This window comes from Dendrobates tinctorius, unplaced genomic scaffold, assembly GCF_039654945.1.
Source record: "Dendrobates tinctorius isolate UK_male_01 unplaced genomic scaffold, ASM3965494v1 ptg000031l, whole genome shotgun sequence".
In the NCBI taxonomy this organism is placed as follows: Eukaryota; Metazoa; Chordata; class Amphibia; order Anura; family Dendrobatidae; genus Dendrobates; species Dendrobates tinctorius.
In genome coordinates, this window is record NW_027361699.1 from 21,793,050 (window position 1) to 21,809,026 (window position 15,977).

Consider the following 15,977-nt stretch of genomic DNA (forward strand, 5'->3'; position numbering starts at 1 on the left):
CCAGTGAAGATACACAATAAGGCATTTTTGGATTTCAATCTTTAATCACATATCATTCATGGTTGCATTACAATAATCATTGCCTTACGGTATTCATTAATCTAACACGGACCATTGAGGTCTTGGCAGGACCAACTATTTGCTCTGCTTGCTCATTACTTATTATACACATTTTGGCCATGTCCTACATGCGTAAAGTGTTTCGGATAGATTGTATTTATTGATATCAATCAGTCCACAGCTATGGCTAGCTTAGAATTCTAAAATGAACATTAGCCTGGTAAGATAGTGCTGGCAACAAATATCACATGTGTCTTTATAATTTCACTTTTTTATGAGATCAACACCTTATTGGTATAATTTGTCTTAAACTTTAAATATAAAAAGTGTTTCCAGGTCAAGGTTACGGAACTCGCTCTCACATGTGAGCTATTGCTACTATTGCTATTAATGAACTGTATAAACATAGCAATTAACTCATAAGCGATCCCAATTAGAATGCAAGCAGCAGTATTCTTATGTGAATATAAAACTAATTAGGTCATTGTGTGAAAAAATTACTATATTCAAAGGCTACAAAAATAACAATTATAAGAAGATGAAAGGTTCATCAAATGCTTAATTAGGTCTTAACCCATTTTTGTTAAATTACTAGGCCTGGCAAAGTCCATCATGTAGCTAACCAACAAAATGTAGATTATAATATTAACTTTCATTAACTTAAAAATTTACAGTATAAAATATAAATGCATTGGTAATTAATTATATAACAAATTATTATCACTATATTTTCAAACTTCAGTAAAGTTGATGCAACATTTACAGTCACAGATAATGTGCACAGAATATGTCAGTGTTTCCTAAGAGAAGTTATTTGATTATCTATGTAAACATATCCTAGCCACAGACTGACATCTCCTGTTCTCTTCAGATCAAATTTTAAGCTCAAATAAGTTTGGATGACTTTTTAATAGATGACATAGAGGGAGGAAGTGAGTGGACAGATTGAGTTTAAATGCCCATATCTTTTGTTCTCCCTTGAGGTTAGCCACTTCCACTAATCTTGGCCTCAACCTCCCATGGTGGAGAGGTGTTTGATCTGCAGCTTTTAACCAGAGGTGTCTTCCTTCACCTTTCCATAGCCAGAGAGATGCTTGATCCCCAACTTTTAACCAGATGTGTCTGCCTTCATCTGCCTATAGCCAAAGAGATGCTTGATCCCCAACTTTTAACCAGAGGTGTTTGCCTTCACCTTCCTATAACTAGAGAGGTGCTTGATGCTCAACTTTTAACCAGAGGTGTCTACTTTCTCCTTTCCATAGCCAGAGAGGTGCTTGATCTCAAACTTTTAACCAGATGTGTCTGCCTTCATCTGCCTATAGCCAGAGAGGTGATTGATCACCAACTTTTAACCAGAAGTTTCTGCCTTCACCTTTGCATAGCCAGAGAGGTGCTTGATCCCCAACTTTTATCCAGATGTGTCTGTCTTCACCTTCCCATAGCAAGTTAGCTGCTTGATCCCCCACTTTTAACCAGATGTTTCTTTTAGCGGTTTCTTCTCCCTAATGAAACTACATATTTGATCATTTATTTGTATGGTGTGGAAAAGATACTTGTTTGTGTCATTGCACCAAGTCAATAGGCAATAATCAAAACTATAAATTAATTTTCTATCGGGGATTGAAAATAATAGATTTTGAATGGCTGACAGAAAAGCATTACACATATAAAAGGAATAACATTAAAAATCCAATCCTGTCATCTTTTGTGGTTTTCCGGTACTTCTAGGCTCTTGAATAATCATAGTATCACATATGCTTGTATCTATGCCTAATGAATGAGAAATATGCCCAAAAAGCTAAAAATTGTCTTGTGCTGGACAGATGTTTTTCCATCCCTGCGTTCCTCCATCAGCTGCTCACTCTGATGTTTCCCTGAGGCCTCAATTGTTGTAGGGCACAAGTCTCCAAACAGTAACTCTCCAGTTGTGCTGTAAAATACCCAAAAGTGACACCATTCTAAAAACTGCACCACTCAAGGTGCTCAAAACCAGATTCAAGAAGTTTATTAACCCTTCAGGTGCTTCACAGGAATTTTTTTGAATGTTTAAAAAAAAATGAACATTTAACTTTTTTTCACAAAAAAAATTACTTCAGGTTCAATTTTCTTATTTTACCAAGGGAAACAGGAGAAATTGGACTGGAAAAGTTATTTGCAATTTGTCCTGAGTACGCCGATACCTGATATGTGGGGGGGAACTACTGTTTGGGCGCATGGCAGAGCTCGTAAGGGAAGGAGCGCCGTTTGACTTTTTCACTGCAAAATTGGCTGGAATTCAGATCGGATGCCATGTCAAGTTTGGAGAGCTGCTGATGTGCCTAAACAGTGGAAACCTCCCACAAGTGACCCCATTTTGGAAAATAGACCCCCAAGGAACTTATCTAGATATGTAATGAGCACTTTGAACCCCCAAGGGCTTCACAGAAGTTTTTAACGTACAGCGGTACAATTAAAAAATCATATTTTTTCCACAAAAATGATCTTTACACCCCCAATTGTTATTTTCTCAAGAGTAACAGGATCCCAAATGTTATTGTGAAATTTGTCCTGAGTATGCTGAAACCCCATATGTGGGTGTAAACGACTATTTGGACGCATGGCAGAGCTCGGAAGGGAAGCAGCGCCATTTGACTTTTTTGACTGGAATTGAGATCGGACACCATGTCAGATTTGGAAAGCCCCTGATGTGCCAAAACAGTGGAAACTGTTATGATTGAGTCACCGTAGGAGGCAAAAACAGAAATGCTAGCTAAGTCCAGAAAACCAGAGAAGTTGGCAGCTATCGGATTGCAGACCCCTGAACCTATCAACACAACTAGCAGTAGCCATGGGGGTTCCTACGATGCCCTAGACCCCTCGATCACAGCCGGAGAATTAAATAGGCCTAAAGAAAGAAATGGGAAATCTAAACTGCCCCAGAGCAGACCCCAAAGCAATAGGCAGCTCCCAACATATAATGAAGGTGAAGCAAGATGAAAACACTAACACAGACAGAAAGATAGACTGAGCAAAGACGGGGCCCAAGCTAACTAGGTAGAAAAGGACAGGAAGGCTGCTGTCTGCAATCCGTGAAAAACCCTATGAAAATAAGCGCCAACAGACTGACAGTGAAAAAGGCCCTGAAGACGCTAGGCTTCAAAAAGCTATGTCAGTACTCAGGAATATTCTGAAGACAGAGCTACAGGCAAAAGGAGATTCAGCTCACCCCAGCAGGGAATGGCAGAATACAGAAAAGCAAGGAAAACAAAAACAAAAAACAAATGCTAACAGGCAAAGCAGAAAACTTAGCTTTAGAGGAGCAGGAATCAGACTGGTGTCCTAGAAGTCCACAGAGAAATCACCCGCAGGGCAGAAGGGCATCGGCAGCCTTATATCCAGTCCGTGACTCCACTCAGCCAGTCATCCTCATTAGGCTCAGGTGCCTGATAATCAGGCTCATTACCTTCCTTTACCAGAATAGGGAGTTCACCAGACCTCAGTGACGAAGGGGAAAATGAACTCACAACAGTACCTCCCCCTTGAGGAGGGGTCACCGAACCCTCAACCACGCCACCAGGGCGATCAGGGTGAGCCCGATGAAAGGCACGCACCAATCTTTTGGCATGAATATCAGAGGCAGAGACCCAGGAATTATCCTCCTGACCATAACCCTTCCACTTAACCAAATACTGGAGTCTCCGTCTAGCCAGACGGGAATCCAGTATTTTCTCTACCTCATATTCCATGTTACCTTCAACCAATACAGGGTCTGGAGGTGCCACCCCAGGAACAACTGGTTCAACAAACCTCTTCAACAAGGACTTATAGAACACTTTATGGATTTTAAATGTGACAGGAAGAGCCAAACGAAAAGAGACCGGATTAATAATCTCCAAAATCTTGTAAGGTCCAATAAATCTAGGCTTAAACTTAGGCGAAGCCACCTTCATAGCAATATTTTTTGATGATAACCACACCATATCACCAATCTTAAACTGGGGATCAATGGTCCTATGTCGATTGGAAAAACCGCTGGGCCTTTTCCTGGGAGAGACATAACTTATCCACCACTTGGTCCCAGATCTGGTGCATTCTCTCCACCACAGTGTCAACACCTGGGCAGCCAGAAGGCTCCACCTGCCCTGAAGAAAATCGAGGATGAAACCCAAAGTTGCAAAAAAAAGGTGACATCAAAGTGGCACAGCTAGCTCTATTATTTAAAGCAAATTCGGCCAAGGGCAAAAATGAAACCCAATCATCCTGATCAGTGGAAATAAAACATCTCAAATACGACTCCAAGGTCTGGTTTGTTCTCTCTGTCTGCCCATTGGTCTGAGGGTGAAAAGCAGAGGAGAAGGACAACTGAATTCCCAGTTTGGAACAGAAAGTCCTCCAAAATCTAGACACAAACTGAACTCCTCTGTCAGATACATGTTCTCAGGAATCCCGTGTAAGCGAACCACCTGTTTCAAAAACCGGGGCACCAACTCAGAGGAAGATGGCAACTTAGGGAGTGGTACAAGATGAACCATCTTAGAGAACCTATCACAAATCACCCAAATAACAGTCATTCTTTGAGAGACCGGCATATCAGAGATGAAATCCATTGAAATATGGGTCCATGGCCTCCTGGGGACCGGCAAAGGCATCAACAACCCACTAGAGCGAGAACAAGATTTAGACCGGGAGCAAGTCCCACAGGACTGCACAAAATTCCTGACATCATGAGACAAGGTGGGCCACCAAAAAGAGCGACTCACCAGATCTCTAGTACCAAAAATACCTGGATGACCAGCCAATACAGAGCCATGAACTTCAGACATCACTCTCTTCTTCCACTGGTCAGGAACATACAACTTTCCACTGGGACAACGCTCAGGTTTGTCCTCCTGGAACTCTTGCAGAGCAAGTCTCAAATCGGGTGAGATGGCAGAAAGAACTACCCCTTCGCCTAAGATGGTAGCAGGCTTGGTCACCACAGGAGAATCAGCAAAGAAGCTCCTAGAGAGGGCGTCTGCCTTGACATTCTTAGTTCCAGGAAGAAAAGAGACCACAAAATCAAAACGTGTAAAAAACAAGGCCCACCTAGCCTGTCTAGGGTTCAAGCGTTTAGCCGACTCTAGGTAAATCAAATTCTTGTGGTCAGTGAGGACCACAACTTGATGTCTCCACCAATGTCTCCACTCCTCAAATGCCCATTTCATGGCCAACAGTTCCCGATTCCCCACATCATAGTTACGTTCAGATGGAGAGAACTTTCGGGAAAAGAAAGCACAGGGATTCATTTTAGATGTTACAGGATCCTTTTGGGACAAAACAGCTCCTGCACCAATCTCAGAAGCATCCACCTCTACCTGGAACGGGAGTGAGACATCAGGTTGCCGCAAAACCGGGGCGGAGGTAAATCTTCGCTTCAGCTCCTGAAAGGAAGCAACAGCCTCCGGAGACCAATTCAACACATCAGCACCCTTCTTAGTCAGATCAGTCAATGGCTTGGCAATACTAGAAAATTTTGCTATAAATTTCCAATAAAAATTAGCAAAACCCAAAAACTTCTGGAGGGCCTTCAAAGAAGTGGGCTGAACCGAATCATAAATGGCCTGTACCTTGGCCGGGTCCATTTCAATAGTTGACGGAGACAAAATAAATCCCAAAACTGAAATCCTCTGTACTCCAAAAAGGCATTTCGATCCTTTGATATACAGGGAATTCTCCCTCAAGATCCGGAACACAGTCCGAATATGTTCCACATGAGAATCCCAATCCTTGGAGAAGATCAAACTATCATCCAGATAGATAATCAAAAATGTATCGACAAAGTCTCGGAAAATATCGTTCATGAAGCACTGGAAGACAGAAGGGGCATTAGTGAGCCCAAAAGGCATCACCAGGTACTCAAAATGTCCCTCCGGAGTATTAAACGCCGTCTTCCATTCATCCCCCTGCTTAATGCGGATAAGATTATACGCCCCCCTGAGGTCAAGCTTGGTAAACCAGCAAGCACCTCTAACTCTAGAGAATAGATCCAAAATCAGGGGTATCGGATACTGATATTTAATAGTAATTTTATTGAGGGCACGATAATCAATACAAGGCCTTAAAGAACCATCCTTTGTGGCCACAAAAAAAAAACCGGCACCTAAGGGTGAAGAGGATGGTCTAATATGACCCTTCTCCAACGCCTCCTTAATATAGGACCGCATAGCCTCGTGCTCGGGTACAGATAAATTGAAGAGCCGACCCTTGGGAAATTTACACCCCGGGCTTAGTTCAATTGCACAGTCATAACTCCTATGAGGAGGCAAGGACGCAGACTCATTCTCACTAAATACATCATAAAAGTCCGCCAAATAGTCAGGAACATCATGCGACTGAGGAGAGGTGGAAAAAATCGGAGCCTCACTAAAGGCACACCGACAACCCCAACTCACCACAGACACAGATTTCCAATCCAAAACTGGATTATGAATTTGCAACTAGGGAAACCCCAGAACAACGGCATCATGCAGACCATGCAACACCAAAAATCTGCAATTTTCTTGATGGTCTGGGGCGACCCGCATGACCACCTGGGTCCAAAACTGAGGTTTATTTTTAGCCAAAGGAGTAGCATCAATCCCCCTCAAAGGGATAGGCGTCTGCAGAGGTGTCATCGGAAATCCACAACGTTTAGCAAAATCCAAGTCCATTAGGTTTAGCGCTGCTCCCGAATCCACAAAAGCCTTGGCGGAAAATGTGGACAGGGAGCAGATCAGAGTAATTGCCAGAAGAAACTTAGGTTGAACACCACCAACAGAAAATGTGTGTGCAAAGCGTTTCTCTCGTTTAGGACAAACAGAAATAATATGCGAGGCATCTCCACAGAAAAAACACAGCTTATTACGCCTTCTGAACTCCTGACGTTGCGCCTTAGCCAAAACTCTATCACATTGCATAGGTTCAGACGTCTGTTCAACCGGTGGCAACACCTCTCGTGCAATCCTGCGTTCACGCAAACGCCGATCAACCTGAATGGCTAATGACATAGAATCGTCCAGACCAGAGGGAACAGGAAATCCCACCATAGTATCTTTTACGGCTTCTGACAAACCCTTCCGAAAGAGAGCAGCCAAGGCATTATCATTCCAGGTAGTAAGGACCGCCCACTTTCGGAACTTTTGACAGTACAACTCAGCAGAATCTCGACCCTGGTTCAATGCCAACAGGGTCTTTTCAGCCTGATCAATAGCATTAGGTTCGTCATACAACAACCCCAAAGCTTGAAAGAATGCGTTCACATTAGTCAGAATAGGATCATCTGGTTTCAAAGAAAACGCCCAATCCTGGGGATCGCCACGCAGCAAAGAGATGACAATTTTAACCTGCTGCGCGGAGCTCCCTGACGAGTTAGGCTTCAAGGCAAAAAATAATTTACAATTATTTTTGAAACTCAAAAATTTAGATCGATCCCCAAAAAATACATCAGGTGTAGGGATCTTTGGTTCAACAGCATGCGAACGAGCAAGGTAGGCGGAAATTCCCCGCACTTCCGCAGCGAGCTGCTCCACACGATCAGACAATTGCTTTATCTCCATTGAGAGAAAAAAAAAATTCCCCATACGGCCTCAGAGATATAGAAGAAAGAATATACACACACCTTTTTTTTTTTTTTTTTAAACACAATTCTTTCCTGCTATTGAGTACCCTAGGATCTGCGGTATGGCGGGTGATTCTGTTATGACTGAGTCACCGTAGGAGGCAAAAACAGAAATGCTAGCTAAGTCCAGAAAACCAGAGAGGTTGACAGCTATCGGATTGCAGACCCCTGAACCTATCAACACAACTAGCAGTAGCCGTGGGGGGTTCCTACGATGCCCTAGACCCCTCGATCACAGCCGGAGGACTATATAGCTTAAAGACAGAAAGGGAAATCTAAACTGCCCCAGAGCAGACCCCAAAGCAATAGGCAGCCCCCAACATATAATGACGGTGAAGCAAGATGAAAACACTAACACAAACAGAAAGATAGACTGAGCAAAGACGGGGCCCAAGCTAACTAGATAGAAAATGACAGGAAGGCTGCTGTCTGCAATCTGTGAAAAACCCTATGAAAATAAGCGCCAACAGACTGACAGTGAAAAAGGCCCTGAAGACACTAGGCTTCAAAAAGCTATGTCAGTACTCAGGAATATTCTGAAGACAGAGCTACAGGCAAAAGGAGATTCAGCTCACCCCAGCAGGGAATGGCAGAATACAGAAAAGCAAGGAAAACAAAAACAAAAAACAAATGCTAACAGGCAAAGCAGAAAACTTAGCTTTAGAGGAGCAGGAATCAGACTGGTGTCCTAGAAGTCCACAGAGAAATCACCCGCAGGGCAGAAGGGCGTCGGCAGCCTTATATCCAGTCCGTGACTCCACTCAGCCAGTCATCCTCATTAGGGTCAGATGCCTGATAATCAGGCTCATTACCTTCCTTTACCAGAATAGGGAGTTCACCAGACCTCAGTGACGAAGGGGAAAATGAACTCACAACAGGAAACCCTCAATTCTAACTCCATCCCCAACACACCCCTAGCCCTAACCCTAGCCTTAACCCTAATGGGAAAATGAAAATAAATACATTTTTTTTAATTATTTTTCCCTAACTAAGGGGATGATAAAGGGGGGGGGGTTGATTTACTATTTATAGTGGGTTTTTATTTTTGGCAGCTGTCGCACGCTAGACGCTTTTTATTGTAAAAATAGTTTATGCATCACCACATTTTGAGAGCTTTAATTTTTCCATATTTTGACTCACCGAGTCATGTGAGGTCTTATTTTTTGCGGGACGAGTTGACGTTTTTATTGGTACCATTTTCGGGCACGTGACTTTTTTAATCGCTTTTTATTCCGATTTTTGGGACGCAGAATGAACAAAAACCGGCGTTTCATGAATTTCTTTTGGGGGGGTGCGTTTACACCGTTCAGCGTGCGGTAAAATTGATAAAGCGGTTTTATTCTTCGGTTCAGTATGGTTACAGCGATACCTCATTTAGGTCTTTTTTTATGTTTTGGCGCTTTTATGCAATGTAAACAATTTTATATAAAAAAATCATTATTTTTGCTTCGCTTTATTCTGCGAGCTATAGCTTTTATTTTTTTGATGATGATGCTGTGTGGCAGCTCGTTTTTTGCGGGACAAGATGACATTTTCAGCGGTACCATGGTTATTTATATCGGTCTTTTTGATCGCGCGTTATTGCACTTTTTGTCGGCAGTATGATGATAAAGCTTTATTTTTTGCTTCGTTTTTTATTTTTATTTTTTAAGGGGTTCAATAAAGGGGGTAACTAGTGAGACAGTTTTATAGGGCGGGTTGTTACGGACGCGGCAATACCAAATATATGTACTTTTATTGGTTTTAATTTTTTTATTTTCAAACAATGAATTTATTAAGGAATATTTTTTTACATTTATTTAGCGATTTTTATAAATTATTTTAACACTTTTTTTTTTTAACTTTATTATATTGTCCCAGGGGGGACATCACTGTCATATGACAGATCGCTGATCTGTCACATCACAGATCGCTGTGACAGATCAGCGATCTGTCACAGGCAGTGCTGCAGACTTCCTCATGCCGGCTCTTTGCAGGCATGAGGAAGCCGCCTGCCTGCAGGCCCCCGAAGGTCCCCGCCGCCATTTTGGATTCGGGGACCTGCAGGGAAGGAGACCCCTGCAGCAGCGCTGCACATCGCGCTGCTGTGGGGGTCTCAGGGAAGCACGGAGGGAGCCCCCTCCCTGCCGATGCTTCCCTAAATCTCCGGTAAACTGCGATCGTGTTTGATCGCAGTGTGCCAGGGGTTAACGTGTCGGGGCGGTCCGTGACTGCCCCTGACACATAGTGCCGGGTGTCAGCTTTGATAATCAGCTGACACCCGGCCGCGATCAGCTGCGCTCCCCCCGTAAGCGCAGCTGATCGCGCTAGACGTACTATTCCATCCTTGGAACTTAGGTCCCAGGCCACATGGACGGAATAGTACGTCTAATGTAGGAAAGGGGTTAAAGGCCACTGCTATAAGACAGCATCACGTGCCATTAGACCATGAGGTGTTATGATATTTTATACTAGTGCAAAAATCAATGTAAAAAAGCTTGCATGGTAAGTAGGAGATAAAGTAGCATAGAAGCAATTGATGGACAAATATCAAGAAGTTAGGGTCTTATATAATAAACAGGATTCAGGTTAAGTAACCTTGTTTCACATATTAGATACATAAGGTACAATAATTTATCAAATTGTATCCAAAAATGAGAATATGCCGAATTCTTACCAAGTAATCATCTGGTTTGATGCCAAAAAGCTCTCGGAAGTAGCGGAATGCTAGTGGAGCATAGGTCTTGAATCTGAAGTCTGGGAAATGATGCGCTGGGGTTAAATTGCTCCCTTCACTAAGATGTGGAGATAAAAATTAGTAATTTTAATAAACAGCTCTACATGACATAATGTATATGACATGACTTATCACTCATTTATATTTCAAAATCCAAAAATATATACAAAATTCTACCGACTACCCCAACGCAATGTATAGAGGCAAAGGGCGAACATGGCACTGGTTAACAATATCAGTCGTTAAAGCTGACATTAAAGCGGCAAAAGTTGCAGAATTTTTGCTAAAATTTTGCTACATTGCTGATTCATGGAAGAATTCTAACATAAACTGATGAATCGTATCCACTGTCTCTTAAGCGTTAGGGAGAGTTGCTCATTTCTGTTCCCTATTTAGTCGTATTTTAAGGGTTTTTTAGTAGGTCCTATTTAGTTCATTATTTTGAGCATTTTCATAATTTGCTCTTGTGGTGATTTGGAATATTTATTACCTTTTAAATACTGTATTTGACAATGCAGGACAATCAGAAAATGTTAGAAAATAGACTTGGCACAGGGCAGTCTGAATTTAGAACAGACAGACGATAGTTTGTCCATTCTAAATTCAGATTCACATGTTCTATAACACGTGGAATAAGATTGATTGTTGCTGCCTGTGTCATGGTCTATGTTAAAATGATGGAAATAAACACCCGAGGTTTAATAGCATGTTATGTTATTACTAATATTTATTTTTGTTATGTGAGTCACCTTTCATCTGGCCTGCCTCACTACAATTTTCCATTTGACAGTATGTGGTAGTAAAAGGTACATTTTGCCAGCATAACTGCATCTTTGAACTATGTGTCAACAACACGTAGATGGTACAGAGATTCCTGTGACTTTTCTAATCAACCTTTCTGTCTATGGTCACTGGGTGTATAATTCTGGCAATAGGTGTCAATACCTAACATAGAACATTGGAAAAATTTTTGAAACGTTACAGACAACAATGAAAATACGTTTCAGGCAGACAAGCTACAAAAACTTGCCTAAGGGTATGTGCACACGCTGCGGTTTTGCTGCGGTTTTGCTGCGGTTTTGGCCCTGCAGAACTGCAGCATTTCCGCAGACATGGTACTTTACCATGTTAGCCTATGGGTTTTAAAAACCGCAGTGCTCACGCTGCGGTTTTTTACCTGCGGAAAAGCTGTGGGTTTTTTTCGCAGCATGTCAATTGTTTCTGCGGATTCTGCTGCGGTTTCACACCTATTCCATTGTCCAGGTGTCAAACCACAGGGCAAAACCGCAGGCCAAACCGCAGCAAAACCGCAGGTCACTTTACCTGCGGTTTTACCTGCGGTTCCGCAGGAAAAAACCCGCAGGTGAATCTGCAGTGTGTGCACATACCCTAAAGGTAGGTATAAACACAACATAATACAAATATAATACGTCTGTACCAATAACCTATCCATCTTTGGCAAAACAACAATAATTGCCACCATTCCTAATTGTTTAATTGCAAAAATTATTTTTAAATAAAACATGAAAGGCCATTTTCCCCTCAGCTCTGACAAATAATAAAACTAGCCCACTATTTGTATAAATAACTCATATTCAGAATTAGCTATTTCCATGGTTACAGACTACAAACATACTTTTTGCAGTCAGACCCTACCCAGAACTTACTACAAACAGCATAAGAACGGAAGGGATCTCACATGAATTTAGAATCATAAAACACTACATTGGTTTGTCATTCGCAAACACAGATGTACATTGTCAGGACTGTCAGAGGCCAAAAGTTCAAAAAAAGTTACCTCGGACAGACTTGGCACAAGCCACTCTGTCTGGTAGATTACAGAGGCACACTGGCCTTCACCCTTTAACTCCTGTACAGGGATCTGGTCTTGCAGAGTTCAGAAAATTGCTTCCATGGAAAGACTGTCATTTTGCAAAAACTAACTGACTGGCAGTGGAAGTCAGAGAACCAGGAGTTTAAATAGGCAGCCTCACCCAAGGCTCTCATAAAAAAGAAATAAAAACAAAACAAAAGAGACAATTAACCCTATATCTCCTTGGTCGATGGCAACAAAAGCCCCATGAACATAATATGGTGAAATGGAGATAGAGGAGAGCAACCCACTCCAACACCAAACACACAAGCTCAAAATTAAGCTAGAAAGACCAGGAGAACAAACATGAGCATGTGATGAATTGCATAGAAAAGTATCAAATTTTATTTAGATAACAATACTACAGGTAAAATCTTTATAGTAACAAAGTGCCAATCAAACAATGCAGACGGTATTAACCCAAATGTCACCAACTCCTCCCACCAAGATGACAAACCATCCCGGTATGCATACCTAAATTGGCCATGTCCCAATCACCCATATAAATATTGAGTAGTAATGCCCAAGGGCTGTATACTAGGGTCAGGGACCAATATGAAAAGACAGGTTAGCAAGTGATAATAAACCATAGTACGTGACCAATCATGGTCCACGTTGCCACAAAGGAGCTTACCAGGGAGGAGAGGAGAAGGAGAGCCCGGCAGAGTCACCTCTGACGCGCGTTTCGCGGTGCCCCAGGCCGCTTTGTCAAGAGGTCTAGCAGCACCCAAATGTCCCAGGAATTAAACAAGACTGATGCTGTTACGCATCAACCACAGCAAAGGCAAGGCGCTGCCTAGTGGCCAAAGCAGGAACAAGAAGGCCGGGAACTGTCACAGATGTTCCGCCCATAGGTCTACATAATGATTGTACCCTACTGTACTTACAAAAGTGTTAATATTTTCCAAGAAAATAGAAAAAATGGTTTACAGCCAAACCTTGCAAAATGTCCTATTGACCAGCAGTATACATAACCTAATCAGAATTATGTTATCATTAATAGTGCATATAAGAGGTTTTACAGGCTAACATTGTCACACTTGTTCATGGGCTGGATTTGCAACTGGAAAAGTAAGTTTTTTCTAATTCTAATCAATTCCCCTAACTTAGCTGCCCCTGGTTCCTTACATTCGAAATACAGTTCTTCTGTATTGCTTCACAAGTTCATGTCTGGATGCTACATACTATATATATTAGATAGTTGGCCAAGCCTGACATAATCGTAAGTTTTGGACAACTTTTATCTATTGTGTAAGGCCAACTTAAGATTTAGAAGACGACATTTTAAAAATGTAATACAATGCACCTGCATCGTGTCATATTCCAGTCATGCCTCTGTGGTTTGCGCTATTAGCTTCTGTTCATTTGTCTTTGTTGTTGGGAAACATAAATTAGTAAGTGACCTCAAGAAGCAGTGAACTTTGAAAGTACCTTTACAACATGGCTCCTAAGTTTTACTGTAATAACAAAGCAAAGCAATAAAACTAGAATTTATGTGAAAGAATATGAGTACATAAACTTCACACTGTTGTGTTCAAAGACGATCTAAAGTGCTATTATTATTAATTTCTTAACCCCCTAAAGATCTAGGTATATTTTGGTTTTCAGAACAACATACCATCAGTGGAGTAACGTGTGGGGGGAGGGAGTGGGTCACAAGGGCGGTTACCCCACTCATCACATTCTATAGGGATGCAAAATTTTACTTGACTCCCCCACTGCTGCTTCTTCTTAGAGCAGCACATGAGCAGAGTCAGTACCTAGTTGGCGGCTAGTCAACTAGATGAATAAAGAAGCCAGGAGCTGCTTTGACATCTAGGTGGGTGAGACAAGTTCAGAAAGAGAATGCAAAAATTTGCCACTTTTCAGTTTTGTAAGTAAACGCTTTGATGAATCAGGGCCTAAGTTTTTATGTACTTTTTCTAACCCCAGCTTGAGTTTCGGACTAAGGTTAGGTCTAGGGTTAAGATTAGGGTTAAGGATTGTTATAGCGTTAGGGATAAGATTACGTTTAGAATAGAATAAAAAAATATAAAAAGTTAAAAAATATAACAATGTATTACTTTATTATTAAAATTTTATGTCTAATGGTTCACAGGTTAGGGGGCACAAAAAGCTTGCTTTACAAGGGCGCTAGCAACCCAAGATACGCCACTGTGTACTGTATATAAGGGCCGCTTCATTTATCAAATCAATTTCATGCCAAAATGAGTATTGATCCAGTCACCCCTAAAAATTTTTTTAATTAAATACTGATCTGTTCTAAGTTACTGTTTAGTTTAGCTAGGAAACAAGTTACCCCTGACCTTTAGTGGAATCTATTTTTTCTTTTTCCCAGATATCTATGTCCCAATTGAACTATAATTGTTCTATTCCAATTTGGCTGAATGCAGCTTATTTTTTTAGTCATTTAGGGGTACTTTAACCCCTTTACCCCCAAGGGTGGTTTGCACGTTCAAGACCGGGCCAATTTTTACAATTCTGACCACTGTCCATTTATGAGGTAATAACTCTGAAACGCTTCCATGGATCCCACTGATTCTGACACTGTTTTCTCATGACATATTGTACTTCATGTTAGTGGTAAAATTTCATTCAAATAACTTGCGTTTATTTGTGAAAAAAATGGAAATTTGGCAAAAATTTTGAAAATTTCGCAATTTTCCAACTTTGAATTTTTATGCCCTTAAATCACAGAGATATGGCACACACAAAACTTAATAAGTAACATTTCACATATGTTTACTTTACATCAGCACAATTTTGGAACCCAAATTTTTTTTTGTTAGGAAGTTATAAGGGTTAAAAGTTGACCAGTGATTTCTCATTTTTGCAACACCATTTTATTTTTATGGACCACATCACATTTGAAGTCACTTTGAGGGGTCTATATGATAGAAAATACCCAAAAGTGACACCATTCTAAAAACTGCACCCCTTAAGGTGCTCAAAACCACATTCAAGAAGTTTATTAACCCTTCAGGTGCTTCGCAGGAATTTTTTGAATGTTTAAAAAAATGAACATTTAACTTTTTTTTCACAAAAAAATTACTTCAGGTTCATTTTTTTTATTTTACCAAGGGTAACAGGAGAAATTGGACAGCAAAAGTTATTGTGCAATTTCTACTGAGTACGCTGATACCTGATATGTGGGGGATGGGATCCACTGTTTCGCGCATGGCAGAGCTCAGAAGGGAAGGAGCGCCGTTTGACTTTTTCAATGCAAAATTGGCTGGAATTCAGATCGGATGCCATATCACGGTTGGAGAGCCCCTGATGTGCCTAAACAGTGGAAACCCCGACAAGTGACCCCATTTTGGAAACTAGACCCCCCAAAGAACTTATCTAGATATGTGGTGAGAACTTTGAACCCACAAGGGTTTCACAGAGCTTTATAACGTACAGCCGTACAATTAAAAAATCAAATTTTTTCCACAAAAATGATCTTTTCACCCTCAATTTTTATTTTCCCAAGGGTAACAGGACCCTAAAAGTTATTGTGCAATTTGTCCTGAGTACGCTCATACCACACATGTGGGGGTAAACCACTATTTGGGCGCATGGCAGAGCTCGGAAAGGAAGCAGCGCTATTTGACTTTTTGGCTGGAATTGGGAAACCATTTTGGAAACTAGACCCCCCAAGGAACTTATCTAGATGTGTGATGAGCACTTTGAACCCCCAAGGGCTTCACAGAAGTTTATAACGCCCGGGT

At 41.4% G+C, this 15,977-nt stretch overlaps 1 protein-coding gene across 1 annotated transcript in view; it reads right to left on the minus strand.

The window, feature by feature from the left end:
- Positions 1 to 15,977, minus strand: part of PIP5K1B (phosphatidylinositol-4-phosphate 5-kinase type 1 beta) — a 218,475-nt gene that overhangs the window by 58,772 nt on the left and 143,726 nt on the right. Inside the window, exon 5 of the mRNA XM_073572250.1 lies at positions 10,332 to 10,449. Within this exon, the coding sequence (XP_073428351.1) occupies positions 10,332 to 10,449 (118 nt within the window). The remainder of the gene's footprint in view (positions 1 to 10,331; positions 10,450 to 15,977) is intronic.